At 32.3% G+C, this 27440-nt stretch overlaps 1 protein-coding gene across 1 annotated transcript; it reads right to left on the bottom strand.

Annotated features, from left to right (window-relative positions):
• Positions 1-7143: 7143 nt before the first annotated feature.
• Positions 7144-26592, bottom strand: LOC149424271 (zinc transporter ZIP5-like). Its single transcript, XM_089631252.1, has 4 exons — positions 26085-26592; positions 18340-18484; positions 12791-12991; positions 7144-10904 (listed from the first exon to the last, which is right to left on the bottom strand). The coding sequence occupies exons 1-4, from the start codon at positions 26289-26291 to the stop codon at positions 10021-10023; spliced, it is 1437 nt and encodes a 478-aa protein (XP_089487378.1). The 5' UTR covers positions 26292-26592; the 3' UTR covers positions 7144-10020.
• Positions 26593-27440: the final 848 nt, after the last annotated feature.

Below are 27440 nucleotides of genomic sequence, written 5' to 3'. Positions count from 1 at the left end.
AACTTGATTAAAAGTAATTTGTTTAATGGAAGTTATAAGATCAATGAGTACATTTGACTGTCCTAAAACGGGAATTCCTCCTAGTTGGGCAGTCAAAGTATTTTTTATCTACATGTGTCATTGTATCATCACCTGTACTAAATAAATAAATACATAAATAAAAATAAATTTAAATTGTATATGCTACTTAAAAATACTAAATGCGAAAATAAATGAGAAGAAAAAAGATTATGATTAAATAGTGCAAGTGAAATCATTGGAGTATTTGAAAGGAGTAATGCTATTTTGTTTATCCTCTCCTCAGAGGAAATTCGTAAAACAGGAGAACCGTCATTTTTTCTCATCAATATGTAACATTTTTTTGTCCACAGGTATATGCAATTTTTGTCAGTTTTAAGTTCCCTGGCTTTCTTCATAAGTAATTTGTTAGAAGGCGTGAGGTGATCATTGAGGAAAATACGGCTTGCTACTCCTGGAAGGCCGATATCTGCTGAAGTCAAGGTCCGGTGGCGACGATCAGCTCCTAACAAAGCGTCCTTGCAATCTCGACGAAGAAGACGTACGATTATATTTGATGTAGATGTGGGTGTGGATGTCATTTTAGAAGCTGCCGTTGGCCATGGTCGCACTCTATGAATGAAGTCAATGTCCCTTTTTTGTAGTTGGTACCCAACTTTCTGGGATGTATTCATTATAAAATCCTGAAGGTTTTCACTTCTTGACATCGGAACTCCGTAAATTTCCACATTAGATAGTCTATCGCATTGTTCTCGTTGTTTAGTTTTCATATTTATGTCCTTTACAACTTCCTTTAAATGAATAACTTTGCATTTCAGAGAATCAATTTTTGCGGTTTTATTACTCAAAGCTAACATTTTGATGTTTAAAGTTTCAATTTGTGAAGATAAAAATTCCACTCATTTTGTAATAGGTTTCAATTGATCTGTAAAGGCCTTGAATCTTGCGTCTAGTTTACAAACTATGTTTTTTTCCATCCCTTAAGCCTGTCATCGAGGGTTTTTGAGAACTGGTTAAGGATTTCATTAAAATTTATAGGATTATCGTCAGTACTTTGTTTGTTTGCCCTCGTATTATTTTTCATTTTGTTGTTTAAATTGGAATATCACTTGTTAAATTGAGAAATAATAATTATCAACGTGATTAGTTTAATTTCGAACACTTAGCTAATAACAGAACGGGTGGAGATTTAATAACCAATGAGGGATCTCCGCAGTGAAGGCACTATTTTGATGACCAATGAGAGATCTCCGCGGTGACGACACTATTTTCTTACTTCAATGTTATTATTTAGCACAGAATGTTAGCAAGAATTTTTTGGAAATTTATTTGGTTACTGATGTTTATGAGCGTTTGTAGATCAGATAAATATTATCACTTTGTAGATTGAGATAAACTGTTTTGATTTAGTACCGGAGTCTTAGATTCAGATACTTATTTTTATTGATAATCACAGTAATTACAGAGACTAATGCTTATCAACTGTTAAACTTTAGTAGGTGTTGTTGTTATCTAGCACTAATTTCTCAAAATTTCGGTATAGTAGACATTATACAAATTGGTCTTTAGTTTGATATATCGCTTTCATGGCCTTCTTTATGAATAGGTGTTAAATGACTATTTTTTCACTGAGCCGGAAAAAAACACAGAAGATAAAGACTTGTTAAAGAGTTTATACAGGGTGTATCGGCACGTACCCGACAAACTTTAACCAGCTATTCCTTAGCACATATGCAGTAAAAAATGTTATAGACACTTTGCTGTCCGGTAACATTTTTTTTCTTTTAAAAACAAAAAATAAATAAAATTTCCACACTCCGTTACTGCCCCCAGTATAGGGGTAAAGTACTTGGCAACGCCGCGCTACTGTCATCTCTTTCACACGTATTCTGTCTCAAGTCCCGTGTGGGCTGTTATAAGCAAGTGTGTCGAAAACCATCTTCGCTCTTTCCTACACACTAAATAATAATAGTTAAAAATGAGACGAATGATGCCATACCATTGTGATTGTAAAAGCGCGCCAATACGTAAGTATACAACGAAACTCGAATAAGAATTGCCAGGTGGGTTTTTTAATCGCTTTAATCTGACTTCAAACAATAAATAAACACGTAAACATTTATTAAAATATTTCCAAGTATTATTAAATATAATATCACAGTACAGTACTTTGAACCTTCGCAATAAATTTATTTGATTTTAAGTTTAGTTTGTAGAACTCCATTTCAATTTAGGGATTTTATTTTTATTTTTACAGTATTATTAAACAATTTATAAAAACAGTGTGTTTATAAACAAGTTCTGCTAGTTGTAATTATTATTACGCGTACAGCTGTTTCACCTTCTGACGGCATTATCAAACTTTGGTAAAGCCACTTACAGACGACGTAAGTGATAACTTTCTATTTTTATTATCCTGGCTTTATTGATTTCCGAGTAAATTGTCGTAAATTATTATTTGTTAATCCCTATTATTGCATTGTTTAAAATTTCACTTAATGTCGTTGGTATTTCCAACTGATGAATCAGGGGTTTATTTCCCTGAATAATTAAGTATTTTGGGGTCTAATTATTATGCATTTTATTACATCCGATAATCTACACAATTTTTATGTTGAATTGGGGTAAGTTTTATGGCTAAGGGAAGGAGTGGAAGGTGAGGAAGTACCTGAATATTCAGATCTGGTCACCAAATACGGCTAGTCATTTCAAGCAACGTTTAAATTCTGAACCTGGATATTCAGATCTGGTCACCAAATACGGCTAGTCATTTCAAGCAACGTTTAAATTCGAAACCTGGATAATCAGATCTGGTCACCAAATACGGCTAGTCATTTCAAGCAACGTTTAAATTCTGAATTAATTAATCAATTACAAAAAAGCGTGGGGTTACGAATATGTTTTTAAATTATAGTTGTAATTTATTGTCGAGTTTTTAAAAAATTTGCGATGTTTTAAATAAAATTTATTAATTATTATGTAAATAACTTAGCAATCTGGCAGCATTCATTTGCCAGATGGTCAATCACATGTAGTCTTGACGTGTTTTCCTTTGTGTGAGTGCTTTCTGTTCGCTGTTGAGCGGTATTATATGAACCGTTTTTTGATTCATCAGGATTGTTTTTAAAACTATACATTCTTTGTACCTTCAAATTAGTGGAAATAAACTTAAGTGTGTCAAGCTGCTCGTTATGTTCCGGTAATTCTAGAAGGCTTTTAACATAAGAAATAATATTCATAAATCACAGTCCGCGAAGTTGTAAATAACTAAATTTATTAAAAAATATACGTTGTAGGATAGCCTAGCAAGTAACATTTTGACAGAGCACTTACGGTGATTTAAAAAACAACGGCACTGTTCAAATAATCCAATTATTATTATTGATAAGTACCTAAGTGAGGAAAATTGTTTTTTAAAGTGCTCAGAATTATTGGACTTCGATGGTCTTCGATTATAAATTCAGGAAACCTACTAATTAGTTTCTTAGTTTCAAAATTAGACTATTTAATACGTGAAACGCGTAAGAGGTGAAACCAGAGCATTCCAGAGGTGAAACAATTTCGATACAAAAATAAAACTGATGTGTACAATACAAGAAGACAATCAGTGATTCGCATACGAAAAATGTGAATAATCATTATTGTTAAATAAAATATTTATTTTCTGGTACTGGATTGTGTAATACGGGACACGCGAGCTGAGTTGCGACGTTGCTTTCAAACTTTGACAAACGATAAAACAGTGGTGACATGCGGTGAAAATATGTTTAATTAATTTTTTATTAAAAAAAAGCGTTACCGGACAGCAAAGTGCATATAACATTTTTTACTCCAAATGTGCTAAGGAATAGCTGGTTAAAGTTTGTCGGGTTAATGCCGATACACCCTGTATAAAGGATGTATCAGTCCAGCAATACAATCCAGTCCAGCAGATTTATTGCTTTCTAATGCCTTTATGCTCTTTTCAATGGCTTCTATTTTGATGAAACATTGGCTTAAATTTAATGACTCTTCCACTGAAATATCGGTATTGGCAGGAATATTTGTGTCGTAAACACATAAACGAATCAGCTATACCTTCGATACTATCGACACATTTTTCTTTTAAGTACGTGTTATTGGGAAATCCACAATCGTGTTTTTGTTGAGATTTAGAGAAACACATAATCTTTTAACATTTTGGTGTACCTATTTTTCTATTAGGATAACATAATCACTATCTTAGCAGGTGTTCCTCAAGGTTCCATATTAGGTCCTATTTTATATATAATTTATGTATCTTTTATTAAATTTATTTTTAAACATGTAAAACACTTTGTGTACGCGGATGATACTGCATTGGTGTTTTCTTGCAGTGATTTGCAATTATGTATTGAACTTTTACAAAAAGATTACATTGAACTTTTAAAATGGTCTCACGACTCTGGCCTAATCATAAATGCAAAAAAAAACTAAATTGATACACATTAGATCACCCAATGCCAAGGTTAATACTATTATACCCGAAATTAAAACACACAATTCAGATTGCCTACATGTTGGTATCCCTGCGTTGTGTACATGTGAAAATATTGAACTGGTTAAAAAATATGTTTATTTAGGTGTTATTATTGATTGTTTTTTCAAATGGGATTTACAGATAAATAAAGTCTGTGAACGACTGAGATCTATTATTAGTAGATTATATAAATTAAAATTTTATGTTCCAATATGCACACTTCGAATAATTTATTTATCACTAGCTGAATCTATCATAAGGTATGGAATTACAGCTTGGGGATTTTCCTCTAAAACAAATATAAATCATGTTCAAGCAGTTCAAAATTCTCTTGTTAAATTATTAGCTCATAAAAGTTTATATGAACAAAGGCATAATGTTCCACACCTTTATCAAAATCTGAAAATCCTCTCGGTAAGAGCAATTATGTGGTATAAAATAATTTTTCAGCACATAAATAGCCCTATGTACATAAATAGACTGGAACACACTTACAATACTCGATTTACATTAAATGAAGGACTAATCGTACCAAAGCATGTAAACAAATATGGAAAAAGAACGCTAGACTACATGATACCAAATTGTTTAAATATGTTACCTGCAGAAATCAAAAAATGTACAAATATAAAAAGAATTTTTTTGTTGAAAAATTGGCTAGCTGAAAGAAATAGTTTGTACTAGACTCTAATACAAACTATTTCTAACTGCATACGCTTTAATTGTTTTTTGTTTTTATTTTTATTGTATTACACCTCTCATGATATGAATGTATACATTTGATATAATCTGTTTAAGTTAAAAGCACCCAATGACAAACTACTTTAAAGTAGTTTATTGGGACTTTTTGATTTTTGTATATTATTTTGATATTAAATAAAAAAAAAAAAAAAAAAAAAAAAAATTGACAATTATTTACACTGTTTTCGTAATTTAATAAAAGTTATGTAATCGTTAAGATTTCTGGTATATTTATGTATTCTGTGGATATATTTATTGTGATTGATTTTTATTTTTAATTCCCTTAAACCATTTGGGATAGTTAGATGGTGTGAAGTTGACCCTGGAAACAAAGCGTTCTATCGAGGTATTTACAATTGAGTAAAATCGTTATAATTGATTACTTAAATTATTTTCCTCGTCTAAAAATGACCAATCTACCAAGGTAAGGTACTCTATAATATTATGGTATTCAGCTTTGGAAAAGTTATACGATGTAGTTGTGGTAGTTAGGTTTGGAGATCTTCCAGACATATTTGCTATGATAATATCTAATGGTGGATGGTGCTTACCGAGAGGTAATAATAATTCATCAGATTTCTCAACTACTATTTTTGAAACACTTGAAAACTCTAAAAAACAACAAAGTTATTTGTGTTTTAATAAAAAATAAATAATGCCATCACAAAGTGAAAAGCAGTTAGAAGAAGTTTTCTTCGAAAAAAAAAAATTACTAAGAATGTGTTGTTTCACAGAATTTGATCAATTCATGAAATTTCAGCATCTTTACAGAACTAGATAATGAAATTTTAATTTTACCAATTCTTCAAGTTCAAGTTCTGTCAAGCAACTAGTCTATTATGACATCATAACAGAACTTGAATAGGACCTTCACAGACCCGAAAATTAACGTTGAAATATGATTAATTGTTCAAATTCTGTGAAACAACCCATCCTAACATTCGATTGTTAACACATTGTTTTATTGAGTTAGTCCCAAGAATATGGACACATCACGAATTTTACTGGATGCGCACTGCACGATATCATCATAGCTGGTCCAGTTCGGCAGATTATAATCAACAGGAATTATTCGCGCAACATCAAATATACTCCGTTTGAATTTTTGCTCCAATCAGGATATCGATCAAGGCGATAGGTAGTGTATTGATATAGGTCTAACTCTGACGAGCCGGTATCAGCATTTAACCATCATTCAGTTTATAACAAAATGTCATATGATAAGGTGGGTGAATTAACTAACGCGTTCCTCGAAAACTTTATAATAATCATTGAGTCTTAAAAGTATGTTATTTTTGTTTATAAGTTTTTTGCATGGTTTCTTAAAAAAATTGGAATCCCATTCAAATTCTACTTTAATTTCTTTAAGTTTGAACTTGTAATTTATTTCACACAGCTGAGACATTTTTTTATCGTCCAAGATACTCTCCATGCTTGAGTTGGAACTAGACTCGGGGACGATATGTAAATTACCTAATTTTATTGTTTCTTCTTACAAGAAAAAATCATGCCTGCAGAATAACTAACAGGCATTTACAAAAAACGTTGAATGCAAATACAAATCAGTCACGAATGAATTCTGACTTCATTCGTGACTGAATCTACAACATAAATTATTTAAATATTTACTTACCTGTGAAGTATTTTGCTTACCTTACCAACGACTTGATTATACCTTTCAACAGAGGAAAATTTTTCAACACTGAAAGAAAAACACATAGTCTTACTGAAATTTATTTACTTAGGCGTATACCTACATGTATGTAAATTAACATTAATTACAAAATATTAAAAAAAAAATTCAATAGATTACAAAATAATTTAAAACTAATATTAAATAGTAAGTTATTCATCATGTATCTGAAAACATATTTTCTACTCAAATAAATAATAAATTTAATATAATACAAATCTCTAAGTCATTATTATTAATCATTATCATCAATTATACAGCTTTCTTCATTAATAACCAAACATTCGAACCGTAATGAAAATATGTTAATATTTGGTGATATAAATATTGATTTGCTATATTATATTGACGCTATAACGATCAACTATGAAAACACCCTTTCAAATAATTATTTTACAAAATGTATCAGTGACGTTGCGAGGGAAGCCATAGCTAAAGGTAAAGTGACACGTACGTGCCTGGATCATATATTTGTTAGGTATACAAAGACACGGACATGCTACGTGCTTGTGTATGTGACTTTATCATTGCTGATCACTTTACAACAGGTGTGAGCATTCCATATTATAAAATGAATAAACGTATTGTAAATGAAGTACGGAAGGTCTCAATTTTAACCCAAAAACGTATAGATTGCTCTATTAGAAATTATAACTGGAGTGCTTTACTACATACAAACGATTGCACTAATTTATATAACCAAATAAAATCCAAATTTAACGAATTATATGAATAGTAGATTAATTATAGATGTCAAACCTAAAGATCGACCTTGGATAATAAAATAATGGATGACCGAAGATATTGTATCACATATTAAAAAAAAAGATTTTTTATTTAAAAGACGGAAAAATTCACCCACAAATACAATTTATGAAAAACAATATAAATCATTTCGTAATTATGTCACCAAATTAATAATCAAAAATAAAACTGCATTTTATAATGATAGATTTAAGCATCATTTTACAGACAGCAAAAAAACCTGGAATGAAATAAATAAAATTCTAGGACGTAGCACAAAGAGTAACTGTGATGATGTAATATCTAGATCGCTAAAAGATCAATCCGTGGAAATTGTGACTAACCAATTTGTAAACTATTTTTCAGACAGCATTTCTTCATAAATGTGATTTTAGAGCGTCAAATATCGTCCCGCTAGAATTGCAACATAGCTTATATATACCACGAGCGTCACTCGCATAATGAGCATAGTGAAGCTTCTCAAAAATTCAAAGTCTCCTGGCATAGACAACATACGAATGTTTGACATAAAAAGACACATAGATATCCTAGGCCCTATCTTAACACATCTGACTAACACAATTTTAACTCAGGCTGTAATACCGGATGAACTGAAGTGTAGTATTGTCAGACCTATTTACAAAAGTGGAAAACATACTGATATAGGAAACTATAGACCGATTAGTATACTACCAGCTATAGAAAAGATTCTCGAGAAATACTTATCTTTAAAACTAACTAAATACTTGGACTGCTTTTCTTTTAGATCCCAATCAATATGGTTTCCAAAAAAAAGTACCGAAATGTTACTACAGGATTTTTCTAACTATATAAAAAATGAATTGAATAACAAAAGACATGTTGTGGTACTGTTCATAGATAATTCTAAGGCATTTGATACTATAGATACGACGTAATTGTTAAATATTTTGGAGGCAATAGGGGTAAGAGGAAATATATTCAAACTATTCAAAAACTTTTAACCAATCGCCAAATCAATGTAAAAATATCAGATAAATTTAGTTAAAACTGGAGTTCCACAGGGGTCAATTTTGGGACCAACATTTTATATTATCTTTGTATCTCTTATGACAAAATTTTTTTCGTTTGTTAAATATTATGTATACGCTGATGATACTGCACTTGTCATATCCCATGAAAATTTATCTATTGCAATGAAATTGTTGCAGCAAGACTTTATTTCTTTATTAATGTGGTCACATGATTATGGTTTACTAATTAATTCTAAAAAAAAAAAACTGATGCATATAAGATCACCACATGCCAAGTATAGCGAGGCACCTGTAATCATATCTCACTCTTTTGACTGCATTCACAACAATATCACACAGCCCTGTGCGTGTACAAATATCGAACTGGTTAACCTCTATGTGTATCTAGGAGTTACAGTAGATTGTAACATGAAATGGGATGTACACATTTCAAAACTGTGTAAGCGCCTTCGGTCGTAGGTAGACTGTATAAAATAAAATATTATGTGCCTTTAAAAACTATGAAATTGATTTATTTGTCTTTTGCAGAATCTACCGTAAGATATGGGATAATTTCATGGGGTCAATCGTGCAAAACCAACATAAAACATGTACAAATGATTCAAAACGCCATGGTAAAGTTGTTAGTAAGCAAAACCGTTTTTAACCAGAGGCGAGACATTAGTGTCATGTATAAATCAATAAATTTATTACCGATTCGTGCCCTTATGTGGAAAAAAATTGTATTACAGCATATATCTGACAGTCTGTATAAAACAATGGTGGATCATGTACACAATACACGTTTCATACAAAATAAAGGAATGAAAGTACCTGTGTTCCAAAACAAATATGGTCAAAGAACTCTTGAATACATAATACCTTTAATTTTTAACAAATTGCCATATGAATTAAAAGAAAATTGCTCCATTAGTAAATTCTCTTTAATATTAAAATCATGGCTACTAAGGAGTAACCTCATGTATTAAGACTGTGATACACTGTTTTTCCACATAACACTGTTTCTGTATTTTCAACTTTAAAGTAATACACAATTTTTTTTTTGGTTTTAGTAGATATGTATGTATTACTACGCTAAAGCGTTGATGATTATTTCATTTATGTATTATACTATTATTATATGTGCAACTAATCTCCTGCTGACAAGCTACTTGAAGTAGCTTAGCGGCTATAAATAACATTGTATGTAATTTTTATATAAATAAAAAAAAATAAAAAAAACACATTTCACTTCCTTACTGCCCTATTTACATTTATGCCATGGCCATTATCCATTACCATCAAAATATACATTTCTAAAATTACTATCACATTCATGATTCGAATAAATATACTAATTTGTGTTCATATAAAGCAATACTTAACATTAAAATTCCACCCAAAATAATACCCAAGAAAGCTAAACAGAACTCCAGGATATTGCCACTACCATGTCCGCTGATTTCTGGAGTTAAATCAGCCAATGCAATGTAGAGGAAGCTACCAGCGGTAGCTGCATAGATCCATTGGGAAGCTGATGTGTGATCTTCCGCAAGCCAAAGTCCGATAACAACTCCAATAAAGCTCAGGATTGATGACAGGACGTTGTAGCACAAAGCCTTTCTGATAGTCATGCCTGATTTAATCAGAACCGCAAAGTCTCCCAACTCGTGCGGAAGTTCGTGGCAGAATACTGCAAGAGCTGTAGCAAAACCAGTCACTGGGTCAGTGCTGAATGCTGCTCCTATCGCCAGACCGTCAGTCAAATTATGAAGTCCGTCACCTATGATTACCATGAGAGCCACGGGAGTCATGGGAGGTTTGGGCTTCTTTGGCTTTGGCATCATCACGTGCAATTCTAGCTCATCCATATCATGCCTAACATCGACACTTCTCCTCGAGTGACTATGTCCATGGGCCGATTTACCAGTGGCTATTCTCATTATTGTTTCCACTGAATAAAATAATAAAATTGTCATAAGGGTCAGGCCACATTTGAAGATGGGTATGGTGTGATCTTCGTGGGCCATTCCGTCGTGTATGAGAGCGTGGGGTAGCAGGTGGAGAAGGGCATCTCCACACAATGTACCAATAGCCAGGGACACCAAGAAGTGGAGGATTTGATTGAATATAACCGAGTGTATCATTGGCATGATGGCAACACCGAGAAGGCCTGTAGCGCTGATGAGGAGCACTGTAAGACCCGCATAAAGCCAAGCTGTAAAACGAAACGTTTAATTTAACACTCCATTTATAAAATCGGGTCACTAATCCAAGAGACCGTAAATAAATAGCAGACGTCTTGTCTGAAAAATTATGTTTCTTAATTTATCTCATTTAATAGATCGGAACCAAATTTTCCTCTGAAACCATAAGATTTGTAAATAGGTGGTTACTTAAATACCTTCCTAGTTAATTATAAACCATATACATAGTATTATGTACATTAAAAAAATCAAATAAGGAATAGTACAATTTGTCCTATAAAACTTCGATATCTCAATGACAATTCTTTTTCATTTCTTCTTTAGGCATGTAAATACCATAATATTGAAATAAATGTGTATATGAAAGGCCAAATAAACACGTCGACTTCACATTTGAAAACAGAATCTTTACCGAACCATTAAAGCGGAACCATTAATGATACCCTCGTGGCCTATGCTTCTCTTACTACTTTCAGTATTTACTGTATTAGTGTACCATTTTTTTTTTTTTTTTTTAATAAAGAAAGACAAACATTCCCGGGTCACGAATAACCCAACAATGTTTGAAAATCTCCTACTACCACCACAGAAAGCCGAAAATGTTGCTTGTGTTGTGATGGAGGACTTAGCCAGCCGAGGAATCGAACACGCGACGCTCGGGTGAGACCCAAGCGCTATGCCCACTCAACCACTGACCGGTCATTTATTATGTTGTCTTGTAGGTAGACGCGTGGCAAGTCTTTGTACTGTTGTGCATTTTAGATTATCATGCGTTAGATTTTAGGGAATTATTATAGATAATTATTATTATTAATATTTCGCTTTTAGTTGTGCGATACCGATAATTAAAGAATTTGATTTTAAAATGACGTTAGTAAATACAAAATATATCTTATTCGTCCTTCACACACGGCAAGATTAAACAAGGGGCAAATTGCGCGTTACGAGAGTAAAGAGAGTTGCACCCGGGTCCCCTCGGCTGCATTGGTAAACTCTCACCGGGAGCGTAGAACAGGCAAATTCCTGGGGTATTTAGAGATTTTGTTGTTAAGTAACTTTTATGAGAAATATTCCCGGTTGACAATAATTTTCAAACAGATTCGTTGTTTTTGAACTTATCTCAAAATTAAATTTGATTTTGAAAGCAGATGAGAGACTCTTTAAGATTTTGATACTCAGCACACAAAAATATGTAATTAAAAATATTAAAATTTTGATTTCATAAATAGAAAACATTTTCTATGTTTGTTTTGTCGGTTACCGATTGTTTTTTTCTTGTGAAACGTAAAAATGCAATTTTAAATGAAACAACATATTTCATTACACAAACGTATTATAAAGTTTATTTGTACTTCGAATTGCTTCGTTTCATATAAAAATAATTTGTAAGAAAATCACGAACTGTAACAAATCTTTCGCTACAGGCAAGCAATGACGATTTTTTAAAAGTATATTACAATTATTTGGAATTGTCTCTGGCAATTTTTAAAAATTCAAATACAAAGTATGGTGTTGACTCTTTTTAACATTCCGTAATTTGCATTGAGTTATTTTTTAAAGAAAGTCAAACAAGTCAAAATATTTGAAAATATCCTTCTACCATCACAATAAGCGGAAAATGTTGATTGTGTCGTGATGGAGGATTTAACCGGTCGAGGAATTGAACTCACGACGTTTGGGTGGGAACCAAACGCGATGTCAACTCAGCCATAGATAGAACAAGTTTTACGATTCCTTCTGTGCCGTTAAGTAAATAATAATACTCTACCTACTGCTATCGATGTACTTTGTACAAAAGGGCAACAAAATATCGAATGGTTTATAAAAATTGTCTTTCGAATATCTGCGAAAATGAAACCACAAAAAAACTTTGAAACTATTGAAGTTTGAGACTAACCGAAGTATTTGTCTGTCTTCTCAACGTCCACGTGTATGTCCTGGTAGCAGGATTTCTGGTCGAGCTGGTAGACGAGCGCGGGGCAAAGGTTCATGAAGGTGTTGGGTTCGATCATGATGACTCCAAGGTGCTTCTCCAGTCCGTAAACCTCCAGGATCTCGTTAGGGGACATGCACTCCCATGATTTTGCTTTGGGGCTGTCTGAAATAATGAATAAATTATTTATTTACATGATTTTTATAGTTTACGTGATTTAGTGCATGATAGATAGAGGAGATAAAACTAAAAAAAAGATTTAATAAAAAAATGACATAATGGTAAAAAGGTGCAAATTAGTACGTAGTATAATAATATATAAGGTAAACAGAGAAAAAAAACAGTAACTATTTTTTAAGTTGCAGATAGCATAAAAACATAACTAGGAATCTACAGTATGTTTGTAACTCTGGTTCAATGAATTCTAGATAATAATCAGATTTGCTTTGAATTTAAGAATCATTTTCAAAATTGAAACAGTTTGTTGAACAAATTCAGACAAGCCATAAAGTAGGTACAAGTCTAAATTATATCATTTTAAAAGTAAATTATTTTTATTGTATTTTTAAAAATTGGAATTATAATATCCCGTATTTTTTGTTGAGGGTCGGCGCTAGTATAAAATAAGAATACAATGTAAATTGTTCATAGTTATCATAATTATTACACAAGTGAATAATACCTACACAGCAAAGCGCACGAAACATAAAAAGAAAAAAATAGGAAAAGGTTTTAGGTTGTCGATAAATAGAAAGAATATGAGGTTTCTAAAAACTAAAGCGACAGTGTCCAATTTCTTAAAATCGTCGCTGTTAAATCAAACCGGCATATATGCAAAAATGGAGATTTTGAGTTATTGGTGTCAAAAAATTTCTTTTTTTCCCTTCTATTTTTATGTCGAACCGGCATGTCGTATAGTTGAATAAAAATCTGTCAGATGGCGTTGGGCCGGTATGCATTTACGCGTGAATCGCCATTTTTTTTAGCAGAAGACAGACCTATTCCGCAATACGCCAGTTGCTTCAAAACTTTCAAGGGGGAAATGCGTCCATCATGTAAGTAAAACTGGATTATCTCACAATAGTACATTTTTATTACTACCCAGATATTGTATGACTTATTGGCAGATAATCCGGTTTGCACTTAACAAAAGCGTTTATAGCAGCCTCAACTAAAACAAACCGGCATATATGCCAAAATGTCTGACCCGGGTAAAATTTCTCCCGGTTAAAAAAATAAATTAAAATAGGCAAATTTAATAAAAAAACTTTAGCAAACTGAAAGATGCGAAACTGCGGTGAGGAATACGAGTCTAAAACCCGTGGAAGAGTGATCCAACGAAGCATGAAGCCTCCTTGCCACAACTGTAAACTCAAGTGTTCCTAGTCATTACTACAGATTTCAAAGTTCTCGGGAGTATATCGATGGTGGAAAATCCATCGCCGATCACAGAGATTATCTAAAAGAAAGAAAGGAGTCAAACCTTGCAGGAATCAGCTACTACCAGTACAGAGGTTTTTTCAAGTCATACAAACTTTCACACCGAAGAAAGATCAGTGTGATGTTTGTCTCATTTACGACGGCAACTTTTACTTCAAAACCTCCTACGGATCACATGCCTGGGAGGAGGCAAAGAAAAGGAATAAACGGGGCGATGGGAGCGTGAATCCTGTTCTGATGCACGCTTATTCCAAGAGACCATTGATGAGAAGAAGAAAAATGGTATCCTAAAGTTAGTTACCGCCGGGATAATACCGTCAATTTATTCAGATTTCCATAAACGATTGGGAAACTTTGAAGTTACCAGCAAAGGAAAGAGCAGTATTATGTTAATTGTTTATAAAAAAAATTGTGAAGCAATAAATTCTTTTTTCATTGACAACATTATTTTTTTTTATACCTTAAACAGGTTCCAAAAGAAGAAGCCACTGTGACACAAATGCAAATATTACACTGCTTTTAAAGCCATACTGGCATATCTGCATTTTACTCTTAATTTAAGCAATTTTCGATTTATTTGCAACTACTACTTCAATAAGCAGTATTCGTCTAAATTTTATTCATTCATAAGGTGGCATTGAGGTGAACCAAACGGACGTTAAAAGGAAAATATCATATGCGAAATCTTTAAAGCGCTCTGGTGAAAAACAAGCATTTTGCAGATATGCCGGTTTGATTTCACAGCGACGAAATGTTGGCAATCTAAAAAAAAGATTTTATCAGTTCATTAATTAGTAAGTAAACCGGTTCAACGTGAATATTTCAAATAATCTATTCGTATAAATGTGAATGCTCCAGTTTTAAAATAATGCTTTTTTTAAAACACTTACAGTTCAATACAATACAATAACTCCTATGCACATTACCTATGCATTACAACAATGCTCCTATGCGATTATATATTATATACAATAGCGCATATGCATACAGAGATTACCTATGAATTAAAACAATGCTCCTATGTGATTATAAACAATATACAATAGCGCCTATGTACATAGAGATTGCCTATGCGTTACAAAAATGCTCATATGCGATTATATATACACAATAGCGCCTATGCACATAGAGATTGCCTATGCATTACAACAATACTCCTTTGCGGTTATATATTATATACAATAGCGCCTATGCACTTAGAGATTGCCTATGCATTACAGCAATGCTCCTATGAGATTATATATTATATACAATAGCTCCTATGCACACAGAGATTGTCTATGCATTACAGCAATACTCCTTTGTGGTTATATATTATATACAATAGCGCCTATGCACTTAGAGATTGCCTATGCATTACAGCAATGCTCCTATAAGATTATATATTATATACAATAGCTCATATGCACATAGAGATTGCCTTTGCATTACAACAATGCTTCTATGCGATTCATAATAATAATATGCTACCAATCAAGTTATATTATTGATTATTTTTATTATGTTATGATAGTCTGGTAAATCACTTTGAAAAACTATTACTTGGATGTACATATATAATTGAAAAAATAATACTTTGACAAATTATGTTTAATGATGTTAAGGGCAAACGTAACGTACGTTATAATCTACGCGTTCATAGATTGCGTCAATTTAATTTAATTATTTTTTGCAAGTTATACTTCAAAATAGAATAATTTTTTGTGGGCACCCGTACGTACGAAATCTGAATATGAATCCTCCTGCAACTTATAAACATACATACACAAACAGTAACAACACGAAAAAATACAATATTCTACAGCAGCACACATAAGCGTAACTACATTGCCCACTCTCCGATACAACGACTTCACACCATGGGAAATCATTACTTGGGTGATGTTGACATATTCAATGCCAACTTAACAAGTTTTGTGGATCATTTAAAACATTTATTTCAATAATACTCCTAAACACATCATGTAAACCTACAAATAGCTGTAATTTTCTGTTTTTTTGGTTCTTGTGTTTGTATGACTTGTTGCATAACTTTTATCAAATGTAATTTTATTCTTATTTTTTATGTTTCAAAGTATCTGTCAAATTAAAATTATACTACCAACCATGTAAAAGCCCTCTGGGCGTTAAATAAATAAATAAATAGTTTTGTCCGTATTCAAACTCAATTCTTTCAAGAAAGGCATACAAATACAATATTGGATTGAATCATCGATACGATATTCTATTTATAAAATAATTTATAGAATAGAATATTGTAAAAAAAAACTTTTTCCGAAAAAAAAGATTTATTTACGGACGAAACTATTTATTTATATTTATATTGCGTATCTACGAGGGCAAACAAATGATTCGTAATTCAAATAAGTCAAGCATAAATTTACAAATTTACTGCATCTATGAATAGCGTGGATTATAACGTACGTTAATATAATGTGGAATAAATGCGTCGATAGTGTAATTGAGTCAGTTCAAACTCCTTCTGTCAATCTTAAAAAAAATGATAAATGTGTAATTTGGGAGGCCGGTATGGGTACCGCCGCCCTGGAAACCATATATTGGATAACCAGCACCTCTGCCATAGGTCACCCCAAGTGGTTTGCTGCGTTTGGTGATTTAGTAGGGTTGCCCGGGTTCGTCGAGTGCTTGGCGTGCCAGATCGGGAGAGGCTGGTTTTATGAGGGATTTATTCTTATGTCCGTCACACATACTGATATACTGATACGGACATACTGATCGCTAGATTCTTACCCAACCCTAATACCCTTTACCTTCCTAGAACTTCCTCTCCTTAACCCTCCACACAGCATCCCAAAAGATTCATCACCTCTTTTTTTCACATCAACCTCACTCTTGTGTGGGGTTAATGTAAAAAAAAGTTGCAAAAATACACTTGACAAACATCATCTCTAATCATGTCTTCAAATGAACAATACAAACCAATCAACACTTGACCTATAATAATTATTGTTTCGAAAACAATAAAAAAAAATATTAGTCCCTGGGTACCTATTTGATTAGAGATTACTACGAACTAAGACAACAATCACGTTTGTGACTTTGGTAGTTGAATCTGTAGATACAACCTCGTCATTATTTTCAATTCGTTCCCTTTCGTGTCGAAGCAGGAAGTGTTCATTTACCCTCGTTAGTACGACATACGAGTAAGCCCATATTACCGACCTACATAAAATTATACAGGTACTTTGAAGTACTCACTTCTACTGAAAAAACATCACTTGATGACTGATTTAAGATTAGATATAAAATAAATCCTGTTGATGAGATTAAGCGTAAAACAATTTTGTTATTTTTATCAGAAAAGAAAATCAGTTCTTGCAACAAAAACAAAACATCAATAAGTAAAAGATAGAAACAGAATAATAAGATGACGAACTAGAACGAATAGGCAAACACGGTTTTCGGAAATCTTTCATTTTTCGGTTACCCAAATTACGTCTTCATTTTTTTTAAACCAAATACGAAAACCGCATAATAATATTAGCGACTTTGGGACCATCGTATTCCCCTGCGGGGTGAAGTTGTGAGTATGTTGTGCGTATGTTGTGAGTGTGTTGTGAGCATGGTGTGAGTATGTTGTGCGTATGTTGTGAGTGTGTTGTGAGCATGGTGTGAGTATGTTGTGAGTATGTTGTGCGTATGTTGTAAGTGTGTTGTGTGCATGGTGTGAGTATGTTGTGCGTATGTTGTGCGTATGTTGTGAGTGTGTTGTGAGCATGGTGTGAGTATGTTGTGAGTATGTTATGAGGCTGAAGGGAGTGGGGAAGGGTGATGGGGAGAAGAAGGTTGGGAAGAGCTACCATATAATGTGTATTACGTAACTACTCGTATGTATGATCGTGTGAGAAATGTGGAGATCCGCAAAGAATGCACGGCTGATGCTAGCGTACTTAGATGGTTTGGGCATGTGGAACGAATTAACAGAGTACGGAATGAAAGGAGAATATATAACGCAAATGTGAACGATAGAAGAAGTCGGGACGTTCGATGAAGACATGGCACGATCAAGTAAATCAGATACTTGAATCATATTTTATAATACTTGGACCTACCTTCACTGGCGTGCCGTTTGTGCCTGTGGTCGGGATCGTGGATTTGGATGAAGGAGCCATTGTTGACCCTGTGGAGGGCCAAATCATGGGGCGCTTGGAACACTTCCCCACCGAGACCCAGGTTGTGCATCAAATGCTCGAAACCCTGAAAAATAATATTTGCCAATTTATAAGTTATAATATTTTTATAAGTTCCATAATATATTTTTTAAATCATTCTGGCGCTAACCATATACAATAATATACATGCACCCATTTCTCGCCTTCATTCGCTAGGAAACAAATTCACCTCAAATATCGATATATTCAATATAATTCTACCTAAAATATCTAAATGATATTTTAATTTCTATTTCCGATTTTATGTCCGGGTTAAATCTTCCCCATAGGAAAAACTAAACCCTTCCACACACTTTTCCACAAATGTTCATCTAGTCCAGAGGTTCCCAAAGTGGTCTATATAGACCCCCAGGGTCGATATCGGCTTGCTGGGGGTCTATATCAGCGAGAAAAAATTTGGGGTTCCACGAGATTCAAATGGGGGTACATACGAGCGGACCCCCATTTACCTACCTCAACATTTAAGAGTTCCGTAAATGACACAATACACCTAACACAAATAACACAGTTTACTTAATACTATTAATAGACTGAGAAATTACTTATTTGATTTTTGTATTTTTATATTTCGTTAAGTTGTTTATTGAGGTATATAAATAAAATTATACGTTCCTTTTCTCGTCAGTATTCATATATTTAAGCAAAACATTGCACATTGGAAGCCGCGAATTTTCCTAGATTCCCAACTTCTTTTTGAAAAATGTCCAGGGTAATAATGAAGTTCAACATTTAAATGTACTTCATACATACTTCAAAACTAAGTTTGAGGACATTTTGACTGTGGAAATGGAATGTTGAAGAATCGGATATCATATAACAAGAAGAACTGATTGGAATAAGCGCTAAAACGGTACTTGATGGGCAGTTCAGTAGGGCCAGCTACAGAAAGAAATTCCCGTTGCTTATCCTGCTCCATTTTAATTTGGTGTAATACCTCACAAGGGTGCCCCTGTCTGCACAATGTAAAGACGGAGGAACTATACCGTCACCCGGTTGTTGGACAGGTAAGGGAAGGAAATCTTCTTACGAAAAAGAGAAATGATTATCACATGGGACGTTAATAGTTTTAGGAAAATTCAATATTCGGCAGGGGGTCTATGGAAAAAAATATATTTGGTAAGTGGTCTACGGGGCAAAAAAGTTTGGGAACCTCTGATCTAGTCAATCAACATTATGCAAGTGCAATATATAAGCAAAATAAATACAAAACAATACAAGAACAACACGTCAACTCACCAGAGATCAAATGGGAAAATAATTCACCGACTCCAGATATTTTCATATCAGAGGGTTCGGCTCGGTAGAACTCCTAACAGGGCCTATAAATCCTACTGATCCCTCAACATAAATTTTTAAAAAGTCTTTCGTTATCCTACATGTAAAAGATTAATATTAATAGTAATTTAAAAGATTAATATTATTAGTATTTTTAAAATTATTTCCGTTTATCTATTAAGAGCATTTTAAAAATTATTTCCATTTATCTATTAAGGTGAAATAGGTAGACTTGACCTGAAATTTGGCATTTTTGAGGCCAGTTTTAGACGTATGAACACTTTTCTAGAGAAAAACACAAATTGATTTCGAAAGATCGTTATTTTATCTATTAAAGTAAGATGTTAAATTTTGAAAAATAATATTATTTTCATACCATAATAAAGTGTTACCGTTGGACGATGCGCAGATTTGTTGCATTTTCAAAGGCGAAGTTGTATTATACAACAAATATTTCAAATCATATAATAATTCAGTATAAACAATCAATAAATTATCTATCATATGTATGTATAAGAATTTTGTTTTTATTTCAAATAAAATTACTAATAAATAAATCCGAGGACGCGTTTTGTGACGAAAATCCCTCAATTTGACTATTTATTTATGACCTTACAAATTGGTATAGTTGAGATTTTTTTACAAAAATAATTTACTATGATATTATTGAAACATTAAAAATAATTTATGACCAAGAAATATATTCTTAAAGTATATAATAGTAATTAATTTCGATTCGCGTTTATTGTTTCTTCGTTGTTTCTGATTACCTCGGCGCAAGCCGAAATTTTATCATTCCCCGCTGCGACAGGGCGGCGAGCGGAGCGAGTTACACGCACAAAACCATACCCTTGTATACCAGCGCCCTTGAGGTGATTTCAGCGCCCTTGAGGTGATTTTGCACAAAAACGGCGCTATACAAGTCATCCAATTATTATTATTATTATTATTATGGTGTCGGGAAATGCATGGTATATTACGGTGACCGATTCAACTGTAATTACCGCGATAATCATAAACCATAATTTACTACCCGGCGTTGCGCGAGCAACACGTATGCAACAGTAGGTACCTTGTACACACGGTGTCGGGTAACTCATGGTAAAATGTTTCCAGTCATGGATTCAACGTTGGGATAAGTATATCTCTAGTCAAGCACAGTACTTCGAAGGAGATTAATTCCATTTCCATGTAAACTTATTTGTAATAAAATTTTCTTAGTTACACATTAAGCTGTACAATTTCTGTTTCGAAATCTTCCTCATATAAATATATTTAACTGGCTACAAAAGAGCAGGAAATGCCGCATTTTAGTCTATGCGTATATGATTCCCGTCAAAATAACGGTTTTGATTCGTGATGTGCGATTCAAATCATGTTTTTGTTAATAATTTCTATTTTATTGTCCAATTCCCTATTACATTGGTATAATTCAACATATTTAGTATTTTTAGTGTTACTTTTTGTCAGTTTCATAATGTCATATTGTGAATTGAGCTTCTTGTTTTAGAAGAAAAAAACGAGGTTATTTTGATATACTTACTTTCAGTATTAGAAATAAAACTTACTGGTAATACCTATCTTACAAACGGATAAATATGTAAGACGAGAGATTTTTACAATCAAACTTAATGTTAATCACTTTTGTAAAACCTATGTAAAATAAAATTTAAAAAAAAACAAGTGAATAAAAAAATTTAAAAAAAATGTTTATTCAAATACCTACCTATTTTGTACCTACTATGTCAACGCACTGCATTTGTATTTATTTATGTTTACACCCTCCGACGTATAATTTACAAATATGTATGTAACTACTTATCAGGAAGAAAGCTACAACCGAAAATTCGAACACAATAATTGTTATTTCATCGGAACCATGCTGTAGGTTTCGACCGCCGTGCGGAGTGTACGGCTGGCAGTGGAATGAATATGGTATTTCTGTCTCGTTCTAAAAAACGTCCGATCGCGAGACTGTCTTTTGACGAAATTCGAATTCTCGGTCGCTGGTTAATACGCCTTAAGAGCATTTTTAATATTATTTCAGTGATATGTTATGTTTATTTTATGATATGTTTATGTAATGTTTATCTTTATGTTTGTGTTATGTTTATCTTTATGTTTTATAATCACATTTATTTACTCCCATTTGCTGTATTTGTTTATAAGATTGCCAATTTCGTAGTTCTACAAAAATCTCTGCTCAAGTAACGATGATGTTTAATCAATTATATTTTTTGTATTTGTTAATGAGAAAAATTCTTAATTGTGTATGGCCAAGATTACCCCTAGCGGGTGAAAGCCAAAATAAAGAATAATAAAAAAATATTATTTCAATTCGTCTATTAAGAGCATTTTTAATTTTATTTCCATTTGTCTATTAAAAGCACAGACATATGAATATATAGACTAGAAATTAAAGGTGAGGGGTAAAATCAACTGTTGAAGAACGAATGGGGTAAAGCTGACTGTGATTCGTCAATAAATCAATCTGACAGTATATAGGCATCTCGCATTATATATCACCATTTAGTTCTTAAAAGTAAAATCTGCTTTTGAATGAATAGACATTTTTACATGGGAGTGCAAATTACTCGCCACGTTATGAACAAATTTGCGAAGTCCAAATTCGGCAAAAAAAAATTTCTATTTTTAGAGTCGAATATTTTGTTTACGTATTTAGTTAAGACACTTTTATAAGTGTTCATAATTTACTTCCCAGTAACAACGATGCGCACACTTGAGAATCGCTACATTCGACCAATGTTGGAGGGTTGTCACAACCGTTCTGTTCCTATTAATAATAAAATATTGAAATCTTTAAGAAAATATATAACATTTCACTTTTAAAAAGATAATAGAAAAGTAAAACAACTAAAAAAACAAATGAAATTATATACACACAGTTTTTACCAGCGATTCCTAAGAGTATTTGGAGTAAAAATTTGGACATCATTTTGCCTTCCGATGACACTTTTTCAATTAAAAACAAAAAACATGATTTTCTATCATACATCGCCACTCGGTATAACCTAGCGCATTACGTGATATGCACTCCTTCTCGTTCCAGCAGTACCGTACATACGAAACAAGCGCGTACCTAACACGTGGTACCTAAAGCGCAAAAGGCGAAGGCACATCCCTGATTCTTATGCAAACGGCTTTGTATTTTGCGTCCAGATGTATCTCGATGTGATAGTATATGTTTCTACAGCTGATTCATATTATACGACGTGAATAAGCTTAAAATGATGCTTACATATGGAATGTAATACGACAATTGGGTTTATTCCCTTTTTCACAACTATTTTTACAAGTTTTCATAACACAAGCCACTATTTTGCCGTGTTATTTCATAAAATGCCTAGACCATAGTTCGACGCTAGTTCGAACAAGAATGATGACGTCACATTCTCAAGATTCACGGGAAGCCATACGCGAGCCCAGCCGGCTCCAATGGAACCGGTATGGGGAGTGGGGAATAATACGCTTTTAATCACTTAGGGCAGGTCTACTAATATTCATATGTCTATGATTAAAAGCATTTTTAAATTTTTTTCCATTTATCTATTGAGAGCATTTTTAATATTATTTCCATTTATCTGTTAAGAGCATTTTTAATGTTATTTATATTTATCCACAACGTAAAAGTTTTTTCCTGTTTTCCTTTCTCCATCTTGCATTTTTTTTTGTATTTTAGGAAACTTATCGGTTGTGTTTAAATAATAAAAATGGTTAATACTAAGTTTTGATAATTTTTTATGATTATTTCTTGTTACATTCATTTTATAACAATTTCTAAACAATGTGCGCTAGCTAAAATCATCAATTAAAATACATCATTTCGTATATGAGTTAAAAATAGTGTTATACATCATTTCGTTTACGAGCTAAAATACCTCTTTCATAACATTTCGTAAATAGGCTGAAAACACGTATTTTTTAAATTATTATATTTAAATATTTACGTTAATTTTAGTTGCATTTCTGTATTGTCAGTAGAAAAATCTTATCACGTGATATTATTTTCTAAACCATTCGAAAATGCATTTCTAAATCATTTGAGACTCATTTTAGATTTCAATTTAAAGTGCTTTGTAGATAACGCAAATTTATGTATTTCGTAGATTACTATTCTGCAAATAGCATTGAAATAACAAATATTCCCATATTCTACTTTTTCCAATATAGATATATAAATTTATTTCATTCTCCGAATTTCGAGGAATTGTTTACAAACATCGAATTTATGATCGCGTTGAATCGTGTCTATTTCGATTATATAACTGCATGAAACATGCGAGACGAATTTAGTAGTAGTAGTAGAATAATTAGGAAAAAATATAAGTATTGAATACTGTTATAATTTAAAATCTTGTATTATTTTGCAGTAAATATATATATTATAAAAAGTTAATCCCATTATAACTGTACACACAGAAATATCTTTAGTACCTTAAGATTTCTATGAACGACAAACCGAATTAATTTGTTATTATATTATCATTAATGTGTACTGTTGTATTATTGACTGTCTGGTAAATAATAATAATTAAAATAATCAGGAAATACAATTAATGTTATCAATAAAGTAAATATATTGAATTAAGTTGGTTAACTTCTGCTGTCAATAAAGTCGAATGATTAACAGAAGGTTGTAATCACCTTTACAAATAGTTATTGAACCGATTGATAAAGAGAATTGTAAGTACCTACTCACTGTTTTACTTCATTATTGTATAACTCTTTATTGAACTGCGTAAAAAAATTCTTTTTAACGCACTCTCATTTGTTATAATACGTAGATCTTATGCTATATTGTATTTCCTTGTGCATTAAAATTGTGTCAACAATTATTTTGCTTTTAAAACCAAATGAAAGTTAGATAATATTTTAGTAAACTTGTCGAATTCCGCCGCGTTCAAAGATTCTTACAAAAACAACAGTTGATTTTAATTTAAATATCTAATGGAGACAACTATTTGAGTCGGGGTTGTTTTAAGGGTTTAGTTTGGGTTATTTTAATAATTTATAAGTATTTCCTAACCTTCCAACGAATAAATTGAACTTGCAAATGCATCTTTTACCGTCACCCACCACATAAATATTTATTTCTTGTGGTAATTAAGGACGGGTTGTTTCGGAGAATTTGAACAATTCATCAAATTTCAACGTTCATTTTAAAGTTCTGTGAAAGATTTTTTCAAGTTCTGTTTTTATTTCAGTTCTGTCAAGCAACTAGCCTATAATGATATAAAAACAGAACTTGAATAGGACTTTCACAGAACCCGAAAATGAACGTTGAAATTTGATGAATTGTTCAAATTCTCCGAAACAACCCGTCCTTAGTTGAAACCAATTACTATTTATATATTTTTGCGTATTAAGAGTGCAGCGGAATTCGACAAGTTTATCAATATTTTAAAAAGCTTTGAAAGCTCAAGTAAATCTATTTCTTCCATAGAACAAAAAAACACTGAACTTTTTAATTAAATTGCCGATTGACGAGGTTAGCTGTCAGAAAGAGGCAACCATCGATCAATGGGGGTAACAATAAGTATGAATAAGTAAGTAGGTAAGTAAATCCGTTTTAATGATTTTATTAATCTGTGGAAAAAAACTGTTTCACAATTTTAATTCAATTAAATTTCATAGTGAATTTATTATTGCGTCGGTATTTTGAAGACTGAAATACTTTACATTGTGAAAAACAATAATTATCTCCAATTCCAAGAACTGTGTGAAAATATTATGTACAAGATGTTATATTTATATAATAGTCATAGGTTATTTAACATTTAATAAATGTAATTAGTTATGTTCCATGATAACTCAACACAGTGACAATTCAACACACTTTTAAAAAGTGATTAGAAACGTTGAAAAAAAAACCCAACCTAACCTACTTAACCCAGTTAATAAAGTTTTTGTTTCATCACTTTCCATGACTTTTTATAACTTTTTGAAGATGTGATGAATTATCATTGTGATGATTTATTCGATCACCGTTTATAATATGTTGTATAATAGGTATAATTAATCTGATTATTATTATTGTTGCATTGTTTCTGACATTATTACATGCTTATTTAACCTTTTACTCTTATTTAATCTTTTACCTGCTTTTCCAAAACTAATATAATTTAAAAAATATTTGTATTACGAATAACCTAATGAGTAGAACCTCAAATTGTAATATTTTAATTATTGAAGACAATATTAACCACTACGAATCCTAGTTATCTCCGATTTTTATCTTTTAAATTTTCGTTTGAGAATCGCTAATATTATCTTTAATGATTTATAATACAATATAATCTTCCAATGTACAGGTACGTTTATCCACTTACCTCAAACGAGATGAATCCTTCGTCCCCATACTTGTTAAATATTTTATCCAAGAAAAACTTATCAGGTGGCAAATCTATGCCATGGACTATTTTGGGATCGCCACCGGTCAAATTGCTCATATCGTCGGCGGCCGCCGAGGAAAACACGCCCAGAACAACACAACACAACACGATGAAAATATCATCTTTCATCAATTTAATCACCATATTTAGTGTGCGGATTAAGTCAGTCTCGTCTGTTTACTGTCACTGTCAATAACTTCGAGCGCAATGATAAGGTGCTGGGTGCACCACTCATGCTGGCGCTGATTGATAAACACTTCAAGATCGTAAGATCACACTCAAAACTAATAGATAGAGAAGTATTTCCCGATTGAGACCACTGACTGCAGTTTTTTTTTAAATTACGTCCGACGCTTTCCACGTGGCTGGCGGGAATACTATATTTTACTCTACAGAAGTCTATCTACTGTCTGGATTGAATGGAGTAGTTCTACACTCCAACGCGAAGTCATGGCTACAGTCGGTCCACAAGGCGGATAGGTCAAAGAAAACGGCTAGCAAATGAGCTCCGAAACAGACGAATGGTACCGTGCGTCGCATTTGCACCTCGGACTAAAAGTAATATAAATTAATACTATTTATAGCTCTCAATACGTTTGTTAATCGTAGTAGCGTTATCTACGTATAAATAATAATAATAATAAAAAAATACTTTTTGTTTTAAAACCACGAGTTTTTAATACTTTTTAGAACCATCTTCAGGGTACAAATTTTTACTAAACAAGAAGTACAAAGTGTGAGATTATTATTTTTATAATCCGTTTTTATATTATAATTATTATATTATTCTATTATTATATCTATACATAATTATCTTTCGGTTTCTCCCATGTCTTTTGTACTTGTGTAAATATATTGTAGGCTTTCTCTTTGTTTGCTATATTTATATAATGTTGTCTCCCTCTAAACATTTTGTTATGTATAAGCTCACACTTTGTACTTCTTGTTTAGTAATAATTTGTACCCTGAAGATGCTTGAGTAAAGCGGAACCGGTCGGTTCTAAAAAATATTAAAAACTCGTGGTTTTAAAACAAAAAGTATTTTATTTTATTAAATATGTCAAACCACAAAGTGATTGCTTTCTACAATAATAAAAAAAATTGTTTAAAAACTTTGAGTAATTATCCTGCTAACGTTTGGAAGTTATGTAAATAAATAACAATGATGCGTTTACCGTGTTTGTTCAAGGCGATGCGTAATCTGAAATTGCTACGTCGCATCTACAGTTTGTTTCGACGGTAAAATGAAAAAAATCGCGGAAAAGAGTTTTCTATTCTATACAATATGTGTTC

The sequence above is a fragment of the Hesperophylax consimilis genome, chromosome 4 (assembly GCF_061612785.1).
Source record: "Hesperophylax consimilis isolate HC1 chromosome 4, BYU_Hcon_1.0, whole genome shotgun sequence".
NCBI lineage: Eukaryota > Metazoa > Arthropoda > Insecta > Trichoptera > Limnephilidae > Hesperophylax > Hesperophylax consimilis.
Note: the sequence above shows the minus strand (reverse complement) of the source record. Positions and strands in the feature narration are given on the sequence as shown.

Coding starts and splice junctions, on each gene's coding strand:
- LOC149424271 (XM_089631252.1), bottom strand. CDS start 26,291: ATGGTGATTAAATTGATGAAAGATGATATTTTCATCGTGTTGTGTTGT. Junction 18,485..26,084: donor AAGGATTCATCTCGTTTGAG/GTAAGTGGATAA, acceptor ATTATTTTTCAG/GGTTTCGAGCATTTGATGCA. Junction 12,992..18,339: donor CAAACGGCACGCCAGTGAAG/GTAGGTCCAAGT, acceptor TCATTATTTCAG/ACAGCCCCAAAGCAAAATCA.